General features: G+C 39.3%; 1 protein-coding gene across 4 annotated transcripts in view; it reads right to left on the bottom strand.

Annotated features, from left to right (window-relative positions):
* Nucleotides 1-21147, bottom strand: part of PPP2R3B (protein phosphatase 2 regulatory subunit B''beta) — a 55285-nt gene extending 34138 nt beyond the window's left edge. Inside the window, exons 1-2 of one of the 4 annotated variants that reach the window (XM_075134306.1) lie at nt 21092-21147; nt 18887-19336 (exon numbers count right to left, since the gene is read on the bottom strand). In XM_075134306.1, the coding sequence (XP_074990407.1) occupies nt 18887-19234 (348 nt within the window). In that variant the 5' untranslated portion in view covers nt 19235-19336; nt 21092-21147. Of the gene's footprint in view, nt 1-3688; nt 4159-18886; nt 19337-20868 lie in introns of those variants that run through there. The other 3 variants (XM_075134315.1, XR_012670501.1, XM_075134320.1) reach the window with 3 other exon arrangements.
* Nucleotides 21148-21495: the final 348 nt, after the last annotated feature.

Genomic DNA, 21495 nt, shown 5'->3' with positions numbered 1-21495 from the left:
ACGCACCAGCCCAGCACACATTAGCACCTACAGGCTCTGTATTCATTGCTGTCTTGAACATGCCACAAGCATGTATGAAGCATTTAGGTATCAGAGGAGTGCAAACGTGATCAAGAGGCACTAATGTCTAAACTTACTTCACTCAGAAGGAAAGCCAATCTTGTGAGGCACTGCAGAAGCTAAAGAAATAGCTCTCATACAGCTGACATAAATAGCATGTGTAACCAGTGTTTAGTATCATTAACAGGTGGTCATGGAACTAGCGGTTCTCCATTTCCACACCGAGGTGCGATGCATACAACTACAGGAATCACCAAGTAGTAACAGCAGATAAAGGCATGATGCATTAAAAGTATCAGAAAATACACTAGCACTCAGTTCTGGCACTGACATTCAGAGGATTAATTCCAGATTTAGGCCAGCCTTTTTTTTTTTTTTTAAATCATCACATTCAGCACAGATTTATTTGACTTTAAAGTCGTCTAGAACTAACTGTTCTACAAGGTGATGTGGCCTCTAAGGAGCAAAAAATACCTGTTTTCCTAGTTTAGCTAACACTGAGTTACACGGGTACAAGCGCGTCACTGTACACAGATGCATTTTATTCTGTCATCATTTTGTTTCCAACTTCAGACATGTTTTCCTCACATAGCCTGGGTAATGATGCTGCTTATATTCCAGCTCTGACAGGTAGGGATGTCACCAGCTGTTGGCTAAAACACTCTGCTCGGCTATCAGCAGGTAATAAGCCTTTCAGTTCACATCTTTAACTTGCCAGTACATTTGACATGTGAGAGTTTCTTCTCCCTCCAAAGTTTCAGAGAAATTGATGAGCAAGATGGACACGGTGCCTCTTCAAGTGTGCATCTCCAGTTCACTATATTCCATAGGTGTTAAATTACCTAAGAAAGGTCTTTCTTACAAGCAACATCAGGAGAAGATAAACTGAAGTTCTACTGAGTTTTCTACAATTATCTGTTCAAAAATTCAGTTCCCCAAAGTAATAGGGAACATTTCAACAGCTGTGTATTGTTTTATCTTCCTTTTGAGAAACCAGTCTTTCCAGAAAGCCCTATTTGGCTCAGTTTTATCAATTTTCATTAGTACATGCAACCACTGAGAAACAGCCTGCTCCACCACTTTCCAGAGCCACCCACCTCACTACTGGTTGTCTATTTAAAGATTTTCATGAAACTTGATTTGCTATGCTCCAATGACCACCCCTTCCAAAACACAGGGGATTACCTACACAGATTACTTACATGGCTCTGTGCAAAAAGCCACTGCCTTAGAATTCCTAGAACCTGTGCAAGACCCAGTCACTCCAACCCACCTCAGAGCAGATGTTGAACCACATGTTATCTCATCCACCACCATTACTCATTTTGTATTTTAAGAAGCTAGCTTTAGTAGCACTAAACCTCTTAAGGAGATTCTGCCATTTGTTTCACAAGTTATAGAAACCACGTGGATATGAAAAATTATAAGAGTGTAGTAAAAGTATAGAAAAACAGATGGGCTTCCATTTCTGCTTGATTTTAGCATTCTAATTTTACATCATATTCACGAACTGTTCTGTCTGAAAGCCAATATTACAGTGGTATAGGAGGTTGTAAACTCCCAATGGCAATGAAGCCTAGCAACTGAAATGAGAAAAATTTTTCAAGTTTTCTACAAAAGCTCTAAGCAGTCTTTAATTTCAACATGAAATCTCTCCAATGATTATGTAGATGATGAATAGCCACTCTTTGAAATGCACCTAACCCATGAAGACAACTTGAAATTAACATTAACATGAAGTGTCAGCTAAAGAATGCCCATCTTCTTCTATACCAACAGTTATCAGCACTCGTATTTTTTTTTTTAAGGTGCTTTCAAAAAGGTCTCCTTAAAATCATGAGGTTGAAGTGAAGTACCATTTAAAAAAAGGAACCTCGGATAAAATACTTTACATCAAATTGAGCAAACACAGGTGTAAGATTTTAGTTTTATATTCCTATTGAGTCTGTTTTGTCCACAGAATTTTGTCTGTAATATAATTAAGTGGTTTAACATACGTTATCTACATTTGCCATTTACCCAAGAAGTGCAAGTCTGGTTAAAAATGAAAAATATTTGTTAATTGTCTGCATTGTAAGTTTATAGCTGGCAGCATGCTAAACCAGAAAAAAAATCCAGATTAGATAAGCTGTTTTCTAAAGTACTTAGTTCTTAGTAGATAAGCATTACCATACCACATTGAGATGTTTTCTAGCTCACTGTAAAAAAGCCCTGTAAAAGGGCAAGTGATCCAACTACCATCCGATGAAAGACAGATCAAGTTAAGGGGCACCACACAAGGTAATAGTGTGTTTGTTTACTTCAGGATGCCATGACTAGACTAAACTTGCCTCATGCTCTGAGGTGCCTAAATATTAACTGATACTGCTACTTTTAGGTAATTAAGATAGTATTTTCTTTTTCTGCTGTCTGTAGTCAACAAGTTTCCTTCTATGTCTCCAGTTCAGCACGAAAGATTCAAGTTGTAAAACCCTTTCATTCACAAATTTATGCTGAACAGCATAAAACAGCAGGGTCAGCACTTGCATTCTGCTTTGCACAAAGGAATAAACATTGCTTATATAGCTCAGCTGAAACAGATTTACAATAACAATGTAGAAGACAGAAGGCTAACACATTTTTAGGGTCATAGGGCTCTATGGCCCTGTCTTGAAGGTCACCTGAAAGGGACAGTAGTGCACTGAATTCAGAATTAAGTAGCAGGCTGTATTTAGAATGATTTTAGAAGCCAGAAATCCTAAAATAATGTAATTTTTATTCAACAGATAAACTTTCCTTAATTAAAAAAGGGTAAAAAAAGTCACACATACCATCACTGATATACCTTTAGTACATGAATTAGAAGTGAGGGTGAGGTAAGGACAAAGTGAATGCTTTGACACACCACCAAAAGCCTCAAGTTAAGTGTGTTTGAGGAAATATCAACTTTCAGTTGCTCCAATAAAACAGTGGTACGCTTTTTCCCCCTCCCAAAAGATAATCTCTTCGAACATTTACTCTGTAAGTAGTTTTCCTTCTAGTTATATGTTTCAAATGCTTCTATTTTCAATTACGAGCTCACATTAAAATGGTGGATTTAACTCGCTGCTGCAAAACAGCAAAGAGGCACATGTGTGAACCATGTAGCAACAACTGATCTCATCCAAATGCAAAGTCCAAAATAAACTAAATCCAAAGGAATTCAGGATTACCAAGTAAGTATGAAAGTACCTTCTAACATATTATGTTTGACTTGGTAAAGTTACAGCCTATTTCAGTGTATTTTATATGCCCAGTTTCAGTAAAAGGTAAATTAAAATCCCTGGGAAAATACATGCAGATTATGATTATGCAGATTAAGGAAAACAGTCTTTAAAAGTCTAATAGCATTAAGCACATCAACTTTCCACTGCATATGCCGCTGTGCAAACATCGTACTTTATCTATGCTACATGCTTCAGTAAACTCTCCTCATTTTTTCTTTGCAGAAAACTACATGCACAGTCTTCTAAAACACAGAAAAATCATCATATATGGAGCAGACTATAGAAGTCCTGCTAGCCAAGGAAGAACTTGCATGTATTTCCTGCAATTTGTGAAGGTACAACTGACAATAATAACTTAATTGTATAAGAACTGAAAGACAAACCTGGACCTGCTGAAAAGCTTTCAGTCTCTTCTTGAATCTAGAAGGTAAAACAAAATCACATCCTCGAGCTAGCAATGCCAACTCCTTTCTTAGATCAGGATCTTGCCGCAAAGAAATCTCCTTTATCCTCATGCTTTCGGATTTCATATAATGTCTCTGTGTGCCAGTCCAGGCACTTGAGTCCCAGTAAATAGCAGAGCTGTTGTATTATCACACAGTGCCACTTAAAGCAGCAGCTGCGCCCGAGTTCTGTGATATTATAAGAGAGTCAGCTCAACTTCGCCTGCTCCATACATTAAAGGGAACTTGGCTGGAATCGCAAAAACAGATTGGAAAGTCACTTTGGGGGCCTGCCCTTTCGTACATGCATTCCAAAGTCTAAATGGGACAGTATGGAAAAAAACAAACCTGTTTGGAGGAGCATCTATAAAAGCAGCTTCCAATTTTAAAAAAGCAAGCCTTGGAGGAATGCAGAGAGGCCAGCCGTGGTCATTTTGTAGCTTCCTCCTCCTCCCATCCCCCTCAGCTTTTCCTTCTGTCACAAAACACTCACTGTCTAGCTTCAATGAAGTACCTCACCGAAGGATAAGGCTTATTACACAGCAATTAAATTCCTTTTAACTCTTCAGTCCTTTAGCGGGAACCCTATTACACTGGGAAAATGAAGGCAACGACAGAAAAAGACAGACTTTGAGTGGCTCACATAGTTTCATGAAATAATTTTTTTTTACATTTATCTAGATCTAAGTTACTCTACCGCAAGAATCTAATCATTCAAACGCTAAGGCAGAAAGCAGTAGCAGAAATGAGGTAAATGTTACCACAATGAAATGCTGCTTTAAATCATGTTTTACAGAAAAGCTACATTAGAAATATCAATGATGTAACAAAATCTGAAAAAAAGTTGCTAGGATACTTTTTTTTTTTGCTTAAATAGGAGTTTTATAAACATTAACATCCACATACTAGATTGCATACCTGTCACATTTCAGTAGCACTAAAGTTAGTGTCAGCTACTACTCTGTTTTCAGTTTATTGAATCTCAAATACATTTTAGGGAGGGGTGAGGTCGTATTCTAGTCCACAGCAATCTTCTTCCCAGAAACAGAAATCTGATAAGCTTTTGTAGAAATTAAAGTGAACTTCTGCCCTTCCTCCTTTATGGTTTTAGGTACATTAATTGATAACTGGTGAAGTTTTCACATTTGGAATGGGTATACCTTTACCATAGCAATCTTTAGGAAATGCTACTATTTTGATGAAGTTTTTTTTCAAATATCACCATTACAGCTACGGGTATGGCAACTCTTGCTATTCCAGTTCAAGCTATGAACACTCTTAGCACCCCCAAATTCTCTAAGTTGTTGGTATGTTGCCCATTTATTATCTGTACCTTGTCATGCACAAATTTAGTTACTAACAGCATAAAAGGAAAGATCTGGCCAGTCTTACTCTGTTTTCAGCCCTCATGCTTTAAATAAGGCCACTTTCTTGATTACACAAAGATGTACAGAGGCCAAGAAACACTAAAACAATTCTTTCACCACTAAGTTCGAGATTTCTCTTACTGGACTGCACTATTTTACCCCCGCGCTGTTATCTATAGTCTTTAGCCCTATTCATCCATTCATACCATGCTGTCATGTAACAATATATTAAAACCCACAGTAAATATTCTCATAAGATTAAGAAGAAAAGGATACTATGAAAAAGTACTAGTGAAACATGATTTGTCTTAATTGGATCCTTTTTAGTTTATCACACACAGTTAGAAAGTAAATGATGACAAAAAGCTTGTTTTCTTGTTTTTAATTTGGTATCCAGTTTTCCCCACCTGCTTCTTTATTGCAACTTGTTATGAAGATATTTATTTCTTTCGGAAATGGGAGAACAAGAAAGGAATTGACAAGACAAGAGTCAGACACGTTGTGGTTGGCATGACCAGACTATCAAACTGCATCGAGCAAAACTGGCTATCACTCACTGTCTCTTAGAAAGATCAAATCAACTAACCTGTGATAACCCTTGGGTCACAGGGAAGCCAGCGGGGACCTGGGCGTGCAGCACACAACAGCAGCATGCCTGGAACTTGAGACGAAGGACTGAGGTGTTAGAATAGGAGAAGAATCCTTCTCTGGCAACAGATTAGGTTGGTTCCAGACCAAGATGTTTGGGGAAGGTCAGGAAGGTTGTATTGCAAGGCAGACTGCATTTCAGGTTAGGCAAATTAGGCCTTACTTAAAGTCACCTAAATTGCTTTCTATTTTCACCTCTTTTCACCAGGTGATGTGCTCCCATTCACTACTACTTTCAGGGTCTTGTTTGAAGTGGCTGTAGTATGTCATTAAGATGACTGACTGCCACATGGAGAGCGAACCTAAAAGACTGGAGCTGCAGTTCACCTGAACCCGCTGAAGGAGCCTCAGTAAGAAATCAGTGTTCTGAACTCCATTTTGGAAAGAGTTGCAGATTTCCCTCTTTTTTTCAAATGGAGCTCAGAGCTCATCACCACTTAACCAGCATATTATGTTCTCTGTTTTGAATATTCTGTATTTCGTTGTCATAATATTACTTCACTGACTGAGGTAGATGTTAAGTCAATCCCACTGTTAGCCCAATACTGTTTTAACACTATTGCCACTAGTCTGGTTTCAAACCTAGTGGTCATTTGCATACCTGTATGCAATATAGTTGTCAAAAGTTCACAGGTTGCAACATATGAAGAATCTACATGCAACTGAGCATTTAGTTGCCATACATTGTGAGAGGTGAGTACACTGGTGGCTATTAATCACCTCCTTTTCACAATGTGATCGGAAAAGGGTTTTGTATTGCCACATTTAAGGAGATAGAAGCATTTGTAAAGCAATGTGGTCAAGAACCCCCTAAGATCTGTTTTAACCTCTTCAGTCATGAATTAGCCACAGGGAAAAGGGAAAGTCAGCTTCCATCCAGATTGAACTAGGAGAGTTCAGGTATAGTGTTACATTTATTCTAAATCTGAATTCTCTCCAGTGAAAGCTATGGCAAAATCCTTTCCTGGGTGAAGGGCTGGATGCCAGCCATGAAGCTGTTCAAGTATCCTGGCAGCTTATTATTAGCTAGATAAACAGAGGGGAAAATGCATGCTCAGAGCTTCCTTCCAAAGCTAAAGATACACGCTATGAATGGATCTGACTCAAGGGACTGTGGCTAAAGAGTTTACCACTTTAATGGAGATCTGAACATACATAGTAGCAGTGTAATATTTATGTGGCTTTAACACAAAAGTATTCAAGTGAGACAAAGATGAGGATCACTAATATTTTGGGTAATGTGGAAGAAATAGAAACCTGAAGAAAACCTTAAGCATTTGCCTACAAAAATGCAATTTCTTGTCAGAAGCATACACTGACAATGGATTTAAAGTCTTAAGAGATTATGGGGAACTGACCTCAAGTCCTTGGAAAAAAGCATCTAAGCATTAAGTTAAATATGTAGTAAGATGTATTCAGCCATACAAAACCTTTAGTTGCTGGGGTCCAGTCATCAACCCAGTAATATGTGAACCAAGATGACAGAAAGCCTGTTTGGCCTTTGGAGACAGTTTAAATAAGCAAGCCCGATGGCAACAGCGTGCAACCTAATAGAATCCCTCAACCTGTAATGCTGCAGAAATTAGAGTGGCTCTGGGGTGAACTGTGGAAAGAGAACTGTCATATCTCCACAACAACCAACTAAAGGGTTATGCAACTGGAGTAACCCTTTCCAAAAGAAACTGATCAGTGAGGGGCAGAAAAGAACAGTTAAGAGAAGATAACTAAGGCAAGGTAGCATCTTTCTCAATATAGAAAAAAGATGAAACAGCATGACTAACTCAGTACTAAAGATATATTTCAGATGTTTAAAGTGGAAGAAAGGCACTATTAGTACAAGCAAATAGTTCAGGAAGATATATATTAAAAAAAGAAAAAGAAGCAGCTAACAATGCTAAGTAAAATACAGCTGCTGTGAGGCAGGAAAGACAAGAAATTACATAAGTATACCAGAAGACAGACAAATCAAAGCAGCAATTCTTTGCCAGACTAGTAAAACAAGCAAACAATGCAAAAAGCCCTGGAATACTGGGTTGATTTTTTTCCTCAGTCTTCACAAAAGATTGTGACTAGACTATCACCATTATTTAATATTATCAAGAGTTATTTCTAGACCAGATAGTCCATACCTGGCCTTTGATCTACTGAAAGATGCTGGAACTAGATATGCCCCATTATTTGCATAATAATTAGATATTTGATTGATAATTATTTGGTTTCCAACTCAGACCAAAGCTCCACAGTCAGACTGAACTTCTAATAAATCTAACCCAATTTCGGCAAAATGTATTGCATAGTAGTAGATGCAAGCAACATCACAATTTAGTAAATATAATGCTCATTGAGTAGATTATTTACACCAGTCTGCAGATCTCTAATCCTGCAGGCCAGTGGTAGCCTGTGGATCGTTCTTGTAGCAGCAGTTCTCAAGGTATTGAGTAAAAACCAAGGGGAAAGATTAGAAAGCAATGTCCATCTCAGTCAGATTTGATTTTATGACCTACAAAGTGAGAAAACACAACTTAGGCAGGCTTGGTAGCATCTGCAGTACCTTTCTGCTTAACACTATATATAGCAATGTCCAGTGTTGACATAGTCTAAATAAATGAATGATAGTGCTTCTCTTTAGAAAGAATTCCAAAACTCCCACTCAAGTCTTCAAAAAGGCCCTTGCAGGGGAAAAACTCTTTATGGCAATGGACTAAAGTTGTCTCAGTTGTCCAAGTGTGTTATTTTACATTATTATGAGCAATAAACAAAACATTCCCTTCTCAGGAGACTACAGTACATAGCAAGATTTACTCACCTTGAATTTTAGTAGAGCAGGTACTGTAAAACATGAAATGTCTAGAGAATGGGAAAATACAAGAATAAATGGGAAGCAGCACAGAAAATTCTGCTTTTTATCCATATAACTGCCTAAGCAATCAAGAATATTAACATCTATTGACAAGGTGACCCACTTGGAGGTGGAGGGGAAACCCACTGATACAGATTTTTCAATATTGAATTCACAAATACTGATTTTTAGTTTCATTTCCGAAAATCCCTGACTCTATCCTGAAATAAGGATACACAAGATTTAAAACCTATCCATCCTCATACTGATGGGTAAGGAAAGGAATTTAGTGGGATCCCAAATAATCAGTTTTCCCAGTTCTTCACACTTATCTAACTTGCTTCTTGCTAGTCACTTCCCATTTCTAACTGCTCAGTATGAGAAGAAAACAAGAGGACAATGCACTTGTGAGCTGAACAGAATAACAAAGTATTACTATCCATCCCTAACTCTCCTTTGGATGAGAGTCACCCCTTTTCAGCAGTACACTGACAAAAACCCAGGGGAGATGAAGTCTACAATGGCTAGATCACAGAAGGAATCAAGTTATTATGCTCATACCCAGCTATCAGCTACCCAAACTGATTGCTTTAAAGTTATTGATAGTGTTTTGAGTATGGTGTGCTACACTGATGAACTGCTAGATGTTGTCACTGTGTAGTTAAGTGGGAAAACCGATCCTTTGGCCTTGGAAGGAAGTTCATGTGAATCTGGGTCTAGATGCATATATTTTTTCTTGGAGGATGCAATGCCTCCCCCATAGAACATGCGGACAGTTAAAAACCATGGAAGTCTTGCATGTGCATGCCTTCTCTAATGATTATTTTTCCAGTACTCATGGATGAGACAGAGCAATGCCTAGAGGTTCTTTCCACAGTTGCTGGGACGATCCAGAATTTTTAGGAGACAAGACAGTGAATAAAAAGACACCAATTAGATGTGAGATATATGGTTATGTTGGTAGCCCAGGAAGGATGGGCTGATCAGATTCTCTGCGCATTACCAAAAGAATGCCGTGTATGTGTACCACGCCATGGGCTGTTATCAGATTATAAGCAAGATAAGATACATGTCACCTTGCTATGATTACACTGCCTGGACTCCAAAGACATAGCATGGGCCTTTTTAGATTGCTAACTGCATCTGGCAGACTAACTTCAGCAAGCGTCAACACCAGATACTATAAAACTCAAGCCTGACAGTTAATGGATGGTTTATATTCCTTTCAGAACAATTCTCACGTTCCCTGCCATCTCAGGAAAACATTATCAGTTTACATTTTATTTATCTGTGTATAGCATAAACAGAGTTTTAAAGGAAACAGGTTGTTGGAATGGTGCTCTACAGATGGAGCCTATTTACTATTCAAAATCTTCAGATGACTCTATTCATCAGATCATGAAAACCAGGTACACACGAATTGACACTGCTGAGGTGGCTATTAAACAGAAAGACATAAGCAAAATATCTAGTATGGATTATACAAATTGCTCTAATAAAATGCTGGGTTTTTACATTTTAGATGAACTGTAATGCTACAGAGACCATCCACAGAAGAAGCTACAGTCCACAACATACACATTTGTAACTTTACCAAGGTAAGCCTCTAAATAGCAGAATAGGTTTAAATGAAGAATCAGTTGAGGCTGATTCGGAACGCCACTGAGATTCTCCCACAGGAGACAGCAGATTTTATAACCGAGTCTAACATTACGCATTATGCAACTTTTCAAAGTCACACAGGCCATTTTGGATATTTAGTAATTTCTAGATTGGTATTTTTTACCTTGTGTCACCTTAATTTAGAAGTTGACAGAGTAATCTGGTATAAAGAACATGAATGACAATGTTTTATAACTGTCCAGCAACTTATTTAAACATTGCACCAGCTGTTCAGTACTTCATCATTTTGACATAAACTGAATTTTCAATTAATCCTTTCAAAAACACATTTATATCTTGGAATTTTATAATTTCCGAAACTAGAATGATTGGTGTATGAAAGTACCACCACTACTTTAATTCCAGCATCACAGGCTAACATGACATGTAATTTAGTCCGTGAAATCACAAGACAATAATTTTGAGTCAGTGACAGCTGCAGGACAGCTTCTTGCTTATGCTTTCGCTTGAGATTTCCCTCCCCGAAGATCTTAAAGCAAAACTAAAAAAATCAGGAAGCTTAAGATACAGACTTGTTCTACAAGTCAGTCAGTAAGATCGCAAATTGTAATTTACCAGCCAACAATGGGATTTTTGGTAGGACTCCTATAGAGGCTTACTCTTGAACTAACACTACTGCGTTGATCATGATCAATATGAAATCATTGCTGATACAGGAAATGGAGAGGCAAACAGAAACTATAGTTTCTACCGAGCTAAATGAAAAGTCATGCACCTTCAAACTTGCAAGCAGGGTACAGTGGTAAAGGACAAAGCAAAGAAAGAAGGCAGAGCAAAGAAGCTGGTCACTGGTAACCAACTGAACTTTAGCTTCCAGTATGATAACTAAAGGGGCAACCATTACACATGAAGAAATAAGACTTAAGTAATAAAACAACTTACAGAGGTATAACAACACAAATAGATTGCCGGAACAGCAACAGTACTCCTGACTGGCCATTTGCTCCATTCTCCATCACTGGAAGTTTTGATGTGAAGTCTATATATTTTTCAAACATTCTAGAAGATGGTTCTAAAATACTAAGCTTGAATTTGTTACTTGATAAATAAGCAAGTAGTCAAAATTTTAGGAGGTATTCTTTAGTGTGTTTACAGCAAGTAAGACAACAAAATTGGTGATCTTTTGTTTAAAATCTTAAATTACAACAGCAGACTTTTAAAAAGTATTTGCTGTAAATAGTGACTGTTCATGAAGACTAGCAGTAGACAGAAGACAAATCTAGCCCATTAAGTGCTTTCAACATTACTTAATTTCAAATAGTTTCCTTTATTTCTTAGTCAATGAAGTGTGCCACGAGGATGAAGATTATTTACGATATATCGGTGATGATCATATCTAGTAGAAATGTTTACAAGATCTAGAATATTAACTGTTTAATAATACAAATCTAGCTTCTAAAGGAATAAAACTGTTTAGAAACTGTTCTCCTGGTTCTGCTGAATTCTAAAACCAGATCAAGTCAAGCCATTTCATAAGCTCTACAAGCCTTGTTTTGTCAAGATAATGTCAAGAAGGTCCAATCGAAATTTGTTCATGGTGGGCATATTTACAACTCCATTTTAAAGATATTTTGCAATGTTTCTCTCGTCACCCACTCAAAAGGTCTTTCCCTGCATTGTCCTTGCATATAGATTTCTACAAACATTGTGAAAGTCTCCTTGTAGTCTTCCAATTAATCTAATTTTTTGCCTGAAATCAGCCAAAGTTTCTAGTAAGATCTGCATAGAACAAATATGTAAGGCTAGTTCCATACGAAATGAAACTAAGCAGTATGCACAAGGTTATTTAAGCACATATCCCAACAGCCCTAAGAGCCCATTATCCCTGCAAGTACCTGTGGTCAAGAAATGGTACATGGCTGGCTGAACAGTTTCTAGCTATTTTTTATATAGAATAGTGATTGCTATGCAAAAGGGGCACATCTAACATGAAGTACCAGAACGCACTTTTACATCTCTTGATCACTGGTTAGCTTTCTATGGACCCATTTTAAGTTGTATCTGTTGTTCACAGAATACGAACTAATCTTACCTAGCAAGACATTAGTACCATCTGGTTAACTTGAAGACAAGAATACCACACTAATCCAACCCCACACAAAGGAGTTTTTTACTTATTATGCCACAGTTAGAACATTAAATTAGCAGCCATTTGTGGTGGACTGCAGAAAACAACGACAGCGCTTAACTGGTATCTTCTGGAATCAATGCAGCTACTTAAGTTGCCTAACTTTCATTGAATTTTTCAAGACAGTTGTGTGTGCAAAGCCTCTAAATTTGCAAGACTCAGCCATATGATATTACCATTGGTATTTTGTAGATTTTTCTGTTAACATTGCTCGCTGAAAAATTCTGTGCAGTCATTGATTAGGTCTATCAGTGGACGAACTAGTTCCCTGGATGAACTGCATTAATCATTTTGTACTGAAGTAAGCCCATACATAATTTTGGCCCCAAGCTTATTTCTTGCTGACAGAGTAAGTGTAGGGCATACGGAGAGGTTTTCAAAAATATAAGACAAGTTCTCAAACATCACTGAAGGAAAAAAAGAAAGCTATTTCCTCTACATCAATATCTAATTTCCTCCCAGACTGACCACCTGTTAAAAGAATGAACGGTTTAAATGACTGATGTAAAGCTATAATTAAGCTTAAATGTTTTGAAAGACTGGGCAGAGAGAAGCAACTGGAAGTAACTAATGATCTTATACAGCTATGAACTTTTTTTGTTTGTTTGCTTTTAAGTGACAATTACTCACATAGGAGAGAGTGCCTGTGATTAATGAATTTCATCCGAATACTTGAATTTGTCCTGTATCGGGATTCAGGTGAATTTCAAATTTGAAGAAAGCCACATTCTGAATTCTGAGCTCAATATTTCAGCACTAGAAATGCCAAAACCTCTTAAGACCGGATGCAGCATATAAGAAATATTTATGAGTTTCCAGTAGTTCAGAAATATCTTCTCTTTCAAGTGCAACTTTGGAAGAGGACAAAAGATCACTATTCTTCTGAAAAAGTACAATGTGTAAACAGAATTAATACTACTGCTAAGAAAAGTGTAATATTTACATCCCAGGGTACAAGGTGCAGTTAGAATAAAAAGCACTACCAAAAAGCTACAATAGTGAGTAACTTTCAGTTTCTCATTTATACATAAAATGAATAGCTGGTTCTCTAATCAGGATAACGATTCTTCTATTCCTAGCTATTCAGTACAGCAAAGCTTAAGAATAACACAACATACTACCAGTGCTGCTTATGCTGACTGCTATTATTTCACCACACTTGAAAGTAGTAATGATTTTCTAGGAACACCTATAGCTGCACTCTTTCAGACCTTAACATGAACTTCTGGCTGTCCTTCCTTTGTTGGCACCATAGAAGGACCTTTACTGTGAACACATTAGTGCTGACATCTGTCATAGTGCGCTCTTATCATCATAAAAGTACATCAGTTTGATACCAGGTTATTTACAGTCTCCCTTTAAGTCACGGGCTTGAGTTGGAAGCCAAGTCCACCACCCTCCCCACTTGGAAGAGGCACAATTAACACTAGCTTTGCATAATACAGAGTTAGGGAGCATATGCGCTAGACCACACTCAGTCCTGTACAGCGTAATCGGGTGTGCAGTGCAATGCTAACCCAGCTGACCTAAGCCAGACCTAGTAGTTAACATTGGTTCTAGTATGAAGGAATACTAGGTTGCAACTCAGATGCAGGCAACATACAACACTAGACACTTGAAATGTCAAGGCCGACATCAGAGCTTAACAACTACTTAAGTGAAAAGCTGTCATGATTCAAATGCCGTCATTCCTCTTACTTTTCTGACGTTTTACAAATGTCATTTCTGTCCTTGCTGGTAGAAGGTGGTCCCCCAAAAAACTTACAGCAGACCTGCAGAACGTAGAGATAGTCCACCACTGGATGCAGGTCTAAGCCTAGCTACCCTTTAATTCAAGTCATCAGAAGTAGTAATTTGTTCCAATAAGCAACTGTTAAGTGTTACGATGCTCAAAGTTCCGTCAATGTTAAAAGGTTTCATTCTAGTCTCCCTTTAAACTAAAATGGATTCTAGTAGTACCACTGCATTTGAATCGACTAACTGGTAACAAAAATTTGGCAAGAACGGTAGGGATGAAAAAAAGCTACGCAGCAATAGAGTAAAGCAGTAAAAAAGTTACAAATTACAGAAATAGAATTTAATAATTGTCACAGGATAACAAGCAGGAACAGTACGCTTATCAAGCAAAAGATAACAGAAACCAATCCAAGAAGTACCTTTATATCAAAGGTTGACCCTGCAGAGAAACGGAAAATAACTTTGAAGTACTTCAGATCATATCACATTCTCTCTGCACCCCCACCCCCCCCCCAAAAAAAATGCCCATAGGGAATTCTGTGAATTGTTTCCCCAGATGCCTTGCACACCAGCTGGTTAGGATTAAACATCTTGCCTGTGGCATCTCTTAGGCCTTGAGCCCGGGCATTTTTGACAATGCAATAGATAGTGTACAATTGTGTATACCCCATATGTTTAGGATAATCTAGAGCGCCAGAAACACTGTTAAATCCATGTACAGTAGTGATAAGGGTTAGAAGAAAGCTATGACAGCTATTCCTCAAGTTTGAAAGTTACAGCTCTAGAATTTTCTTTCTTTACAAGAATATACTCATAAAATATTCAAGACTTAAATGTTGAGATTTTTCTATGCCTCTCATTTTCTGTTATTTTAATACATTTAGTATATACAAATCACAAGCCTACTTGTAGAACACTGAGCTCTAGCAAGCACTTCACACCACATAACGAAGATGACCAGAACTTTGCAATTACAGTGTTTGTACAATGGATGTATTGTACAAACCTCAGTCTGAATGATACCACACAAGTGAAGGGGAAGTACCTCCCCTAAAGGAAAAAAACCCCATACCCTAAACAATTTTCACTTGCACTAAAACACACCATAAGAGGAATTTTCATGGTAGAGTTCTGTTTAGATTTCAAAATGTGCGTGTGGATTAAGCCAACAGTTTATTCTGAATTGGTGTTTTTCCTGGCTTTAAGTGCCCTGTCCAGATGAACAAATTCCTGTTTGAAGTGCCTCAGTTTTTGTTCATCTTTAACATAAAGACCATGTAGGTGCTTTCATTATCTGAGAAAGTACTTCGGACTCGCAAATCAGTGGAGGGCTTCAACTATCTTGAAAGACAGCAAATTCTCCTCTGACAAGACATTGTGGCAACTTCTGAATTTTGAATAAAAATATAACCCTCAAACTTCAATTACAAGCTAACCTCTGAAAAAGAGAAAAGATCTCCTTGAATACAACAGCTGTCAGATATAGCACTTTTAATGCTGTTTAACAGTTGCCATGAGAACACCAACTTGTTTTGCTCATATGCTGCTGTTTAAGGTGTTAAAGATTAAATATCTAATTAGTTTCAAGACTGGTCTTCCAAGAATGTTCCCTATTCTGCAAAACATGTTTTTCTAACATGTACAGAAACTTGTAGCGTAAAAATGTGGTTTCCTACACATTCATACTTACTACCTAGTAATAACCTGAGGATGACAGTTTTCTGTTATCAGCTTTATTATTTGGTGTCCTTCAAAAAAGTTGCAGAAACATTTTAAGAAACAGGAAAAGGCATACAGCAACCTTACCCACAATCAAATGTAGTGTTTCAGCTCAGTGATACTGAAAATGTATCCTGCCAAAATAAGTTTATTGTTTGTACACTGCATTATGAGAATTCCTTTATACAGTAAGTTTAATAAGAAGATGCTTAGGTTGATTTATGTAGTCCTAAAAGAAATAATTCTCCAGCTTTTTATGGCTGGATGTAAAAGCCCTTTCCTAATGTCACCTTCAGGCACACAGAGTTAAACATATTAACTGTTACCATTTTCTAGGACTGCTATTGAGAATTTAAATCTGTATTACTGGACCTACAGTGCAAGCTTTCTTTTTTAAAAAGCTATCTGAAACATTTTCTTCCATTTATAGAAACGAGACAAGGACCTCAAACTTACTTAAACTCAAACTCTGGTAGGTAAAACCATTGTGGCTCGATTTGTGAACCGTGATTAAGTGCACAAAACCAGATGCATTACTTTTGACACCGCAGTGGGTAGTTTACGAATGTACAAGAAGGAAAAGGGGTATATTTTGCTTTCTATGAGAAAATACACTGTCATGGCAGAACATGAAATTATGCAACTCTTGGTCGTATTTTAAGAGCTGATGCCTGCTCCAAATGTAATTTACTCTTCTTAAAGATTAGGAAACCTTTGGATGAAGCTTCAGTTCAGCTGAATAATAAAGCCACAAATAAATTTCTTATTGCTTGGAAACTTTCCCCTGCCCAACTTCTTGGGAAAAAAAAAAAAAAAACACCAACAACCTAACCCTCTAGATTCTCTCTCAGCATTATACAAACAAGTCCAATTAAGTAAAGAATGTTACTCTTCATTAATCTCCTCTAGTTCTTCTTTATGGGATCTATTTAAAGTGATCAACCAAGACACACAAAGAGAAATTACAGTACACGAGTTAGCAATCAAGCACGTCAAGTAACAGTGGCTTTTAATGGAAACGTTCCTTTTGCTTACTTTTACCCGATACAAGAATAAACTGAGAATCTGCTAACTTTCTATGGTTCACTACAACACAAAATACAATGGTGTGAATATAAAGAAAAAATAAAATAAGTAAATCAATTGTCATGCCTGGCTGTCTGGCTAGTGATTACACATAAAATACAAGTACCATTTATTTTAAAGTCAATCTAGACAAACTTTAGACTGGAAGCGCGATGCCTTGAAACTAAGAAGAGGGGACTCCAAGCTATCAAGCTAGATTTGAAAATTAATATTTATGAAATCAAGGCAACACTTCAGATTAATTGTTTTAAAACAATTCTCCTGTGGGTTGAAAGGTAAGTATATACATTCAGTAGACACCAATAACAAACAAGAAGTAACTGATACTCTTAAACATCCTCAGCTCTAACCCTTACCAACCTGAGAAGGCTTCCCTGGGACACCAGGAGGTTTGGCCAGTGTATGAGTTAGACACCAAAGTATGTAGAGTGATTGGGAATGATGATCACTTACAACTTACCAGTATTATTAAATGGTATGAATTTATAGTCCTATAGCAGAAATAGCATGTCTCTTAACAACTCCTTTGATATAAGGCAGATCATATATGCAAGGCTTAGTTTTGTCAGTCACCACATCATTTTCTATCCAGTTTTGTTTTTACAATTTAGGAAAAGGCTAGAAATTAGACTGAACTGAACTGCAAGTTTAAAAAAAAGAAAAAAAATCTCAGGTTGGTGGCAGGGGTGCCATTCTCACATAGAGGGCATTGTCTATTATAAACCAAGACCTTCTTAGAAAGGAAGCATTGAACGTACCATGCAGTACCAAAACAATTACTTCGTTAATATGCAGATTCAGTGGAGCCTGAGTCTGAGTCTTGTAGTAACAATAGTGCCTGGTATCATTAGACAAAGGAATATTTGCAGTCAAGGCAGTATGTTATAAAAAAAATAACACTGCAAAGAAACGTGGAGACTTACATTTGTCCACAATTAGATTGCATTTAACAGTGGAAGGGCCTATTATTGAAAGCGTGGCATCTGAAGCATCAACACCTGGTTTGGGTTACCTCTGGCAAAAGTAAGTTAAACAAGAAGTATCCAGCAGCTGTGATCTATATAGTAAACTAAATAGCCTTTGTAAACTACCACATCTGATAGAATGCTGGATTTTTCTTTTAATATAAAGTGTGAGATGTATTTCACGAATGACACCTGGTTAGTCATGGCTATCTGACCTATGTGTCCAAGTTTTGGCTTTTACAATTATTTCTCTTTTATTCTCCGACTCTAAATATGGGTCCTCCCCCACACTGGACACTGCTCAGTGGACACAAGGACATTATTGAAAACTACTTTTTTATTATAAGGCTACTTCTAGCTTTTCCACCACTTCTAGTTTGTTCATGCCTGTTAAGAAATGCAAGAATACAGGTATTAGCCCTGACCTTATTGCAGAGGAGAGACAATACTTCAGAAAGCAAGAATCACTTGTTTTCACTTTTCCCTATCTATGCTGCACCCACTGAAGCAAAAATTAGTTGCAACACAAAGCCGTATTGCATGATGTTTGAAATCATAGCTCAAAACCAGGGTAGATATACCAAATCTAATCAGTTGTACCAGATACGCAATTTTTAAGATGCCGTCCCCTTTGCGGTTTTAAAGAACAAGGGCAATATTGCTCTTGACAGAAAAATTATTGGAAATAGAAAACAATTCATTTTTCATTTTGTATCAGGCATGTATGGCTTATAAAAAGCAACAGGTCTGCAAGGAGCCAAGACAGTCTTTTGGAAGTTTAGGCCACCTAGCCATTAGTATTAATGACACACAAACATTGACATTTTATGTTCAGTGCTGCTGCTTCACCCCGCTCCCAACGCCTCCCGTGGGGAAACTCATTACTTGCATAATTTGCCAATACCACAAACAAAAAATTCACTTCCATTTAAAAAAATAGGTCTAATAAGTAAGACGCAAACTTACTACTCTGGTTCCTGAGGATCGACGTGTTGCTCTAACATTAGAAATGTTCCTTGGGCTGGCTGGAGTTGCCAATGGAAGAGTAGTAGAAAGTTGAGGAGGACTGAAAGACATCAAAGGCAATCTGGTATCTCCCAATATGCATTGCTTGGAATTGGAATTTTTATTAGAGAACCTCTCATTTTTACCATTTCCTGAATGTCCATTACCAATCTCCGTTTTCTCCTCATTCTTGATTCTTCTCAAGCACTCCTTTAGTGTCACCTGAGTTGCAGGCTGACTCAACCAGCACAAAAAGAGTTCATCCACCTTCATTTTCAGTACAGGTTGCAGAACTTTCCCAGGTGACATTTTTACCAGTTTCCCTTTTTGTTGGATCAAATTCAAAATAAAGGTTTGACAATCATCTACTTATTCCACTTGACTTTTAGTGTTTCACAGACTCCAGGGTTCCTGTTAAGAAAAATACTGTCATTCAATCTTACAGTTTTAACAAAGTTTTGATATTTATTCCGTCAAGATATCAACATTGTGAGATACATGCTAACATGCGACTACAACATTTTGTAAGTGTAAGCCATTAATCAGTCAGAGACAAATCCAGAGGGTAATTTCTTTTAAAATCATGTGTAAATGATGGAGACTGGAAAGAAACTGCACTCAGACCTTCTCGAAGAGCAACAAACATTCTCCAAGAACATGTATTAAAATACACATTTATTATGACAAATAGCCTTGAAAAGACTTACAATTGAACCTGCTAAGAACTAAATGTCTAAGCAGTTTATGCAAAGCCTTGGTGATAGTACAATTAAGATTTAAGAAGCAAGCCTTTCAGTCAAGAGATTTAGAGCTAAGATGGAAGGCTCAATTTTCATTCTGAAGTCTGTGCTTCTGATTTAAAACGTTGCATTGCATATTGCAGTGCAAGATGCATTCCCATATGAGTGATGCTCAGCTGAATTCCTAAAGATCCTTCCTCAGGATTTGATTTGACTGCTCACTTGGTACCACAGTCATTTGATATTTTAAGAACTGATCTATTTGACATTCACTTTTAGAGTTTTTTTAAAGCCAATGTGATTCAAGAACTGGGATAGTACTATTTCAGGTTCAGTTGCTCACCTGAAACAAAGAGAATATATGTATTTTTTTAGAGAGCCAGAGGACTTGAGCTAAATACTGAGAACAGAACCCAAGTTGCTATCATCATCTCCACAATCAAATAACTTAGTGATCTGGTACAGTTTACCTAAACCCTGTGCTTCCTCCTGATTTGTTTTCTTAAAGCCTTTATCAATATTCGATCCATATGTAGAAGGCAGCAAAGATATGCAAATACTTTGCCGAAGAAGCTTTAAAATGAGCACTTGCTCATGGAAATGAGTAACACCTAGCTAAATGAAGGTACTGTTAAAATCAAAGCTCAGTCTTCATCCCATGGCAGAACTATAAACCTTGTAACACCGCACCAGTTAAATGTTTTAAACCTTTATGCTTAATAACTTAACAGCTAAGTTATTCCGTTGCTGAAACCGAAGGTCACGTTGTTTCACTGCTTTTTCAGACCAACGCTTTCACAGCGTTCACCCGCGAGCCTCCAGCAGGGTTCCCCGAAGCTGGCACCAAAGCGCTGCCGCCCAGCGCCAGCAGGACCCTCCCCGGGCGCCCAGCAGGCAGGCAGGCCGGCCGGCCGGCAACGGCCCCGCGGCAGGCCGGGGCGGAAAGGCCTCCCGCGGGCCGTTTAAAAGCGGCGGGCGCAGAGCCGGGCGCGGCCCCAGCGCAGGCGCAGGGTGGCAGCGACCGCTACCGCGCCGGGTCACGGCGGCCGCCTCCGTCCCCGCGGAGCAGGCAGCTCTGGGGAGGCGCCGGGGCGGGAGGAGGGCGGAGGCACCGCCCCGGCAGCGGAGTGGGGTGGGGTGGGGTGGGGTGGGGAGGGGAGGGGAAGGGAGGGGAGGGGAACCGCCGCCGCTGCCGCCACACACCTGCTTCCCCTGGAGACGGGTGGCGGGCGCGCGGGCAGAAGGGCGGGCGCGCGGGCAGAAGGGCGGGCGCGCGGGCAGAAGGGCGGGCGCGCCCCCAGCAGCTCAGAGGCGACGGGGCTTCGCGCCGCGTCAGCGACCCCAAGGGGGGATGCGAGGGACAGGGACGGAGCGCGCACCGCGACGAGGAGAACGACGACGGCGGCGGCAGCAGCCGCTCGCTCACCCGCGCCGCTCCGTACCGCCCCTCCCGCCGCTGCCTTCAAATCCGCGCCTCCTTCCGGCCCGCCCCGCGCCGGCGGAGTGCGCTCCGCTCCGCCCGCCGACATCTCGCGAGAGCTCGTCTCTCCCGCCCCGCCGGCGGACGGTCACTATGGTAACGAGGGGGGCGGGGTGCGAGAGGGGCACGCGGCGTCTGCGTGCGTCGTGACGTCACAGCGGAGGGTTTTAGTGTTTTTCCCTCCTCGTCACCTGCCTTCCCAGCAGCCCTTGCGGCGCGGTCCCGGAGCTGCTGCCGGGCAGCAGTGACGGGCGGCGGGCATGGCGCCCTTCTCCCACTGCCGCTGGGGCGCTGCCTCGCCTAGGTCGGCCTCGGCCTCCGCCTCCGCGTAGGAGCCCCTCGGGGCCGAG

The sequence above is a fragment of the Calonectris borealis genome, chromosome 1 (assembly GCF_964195595.1).
Source record: "Calonectris borealis chromosome 1, bCalBor7.hap1.2, whole genome shotgun sequence".
Taxonomy (NCBI): Eukaryota; Metazoa; Chordata; class Aves; order Procellariiformes; family Procellariidae; genus Calonectris; species Calonectris borealis.
This window is presented reverse-complemented; position numbering and strand designations above follow the sequence as displayed.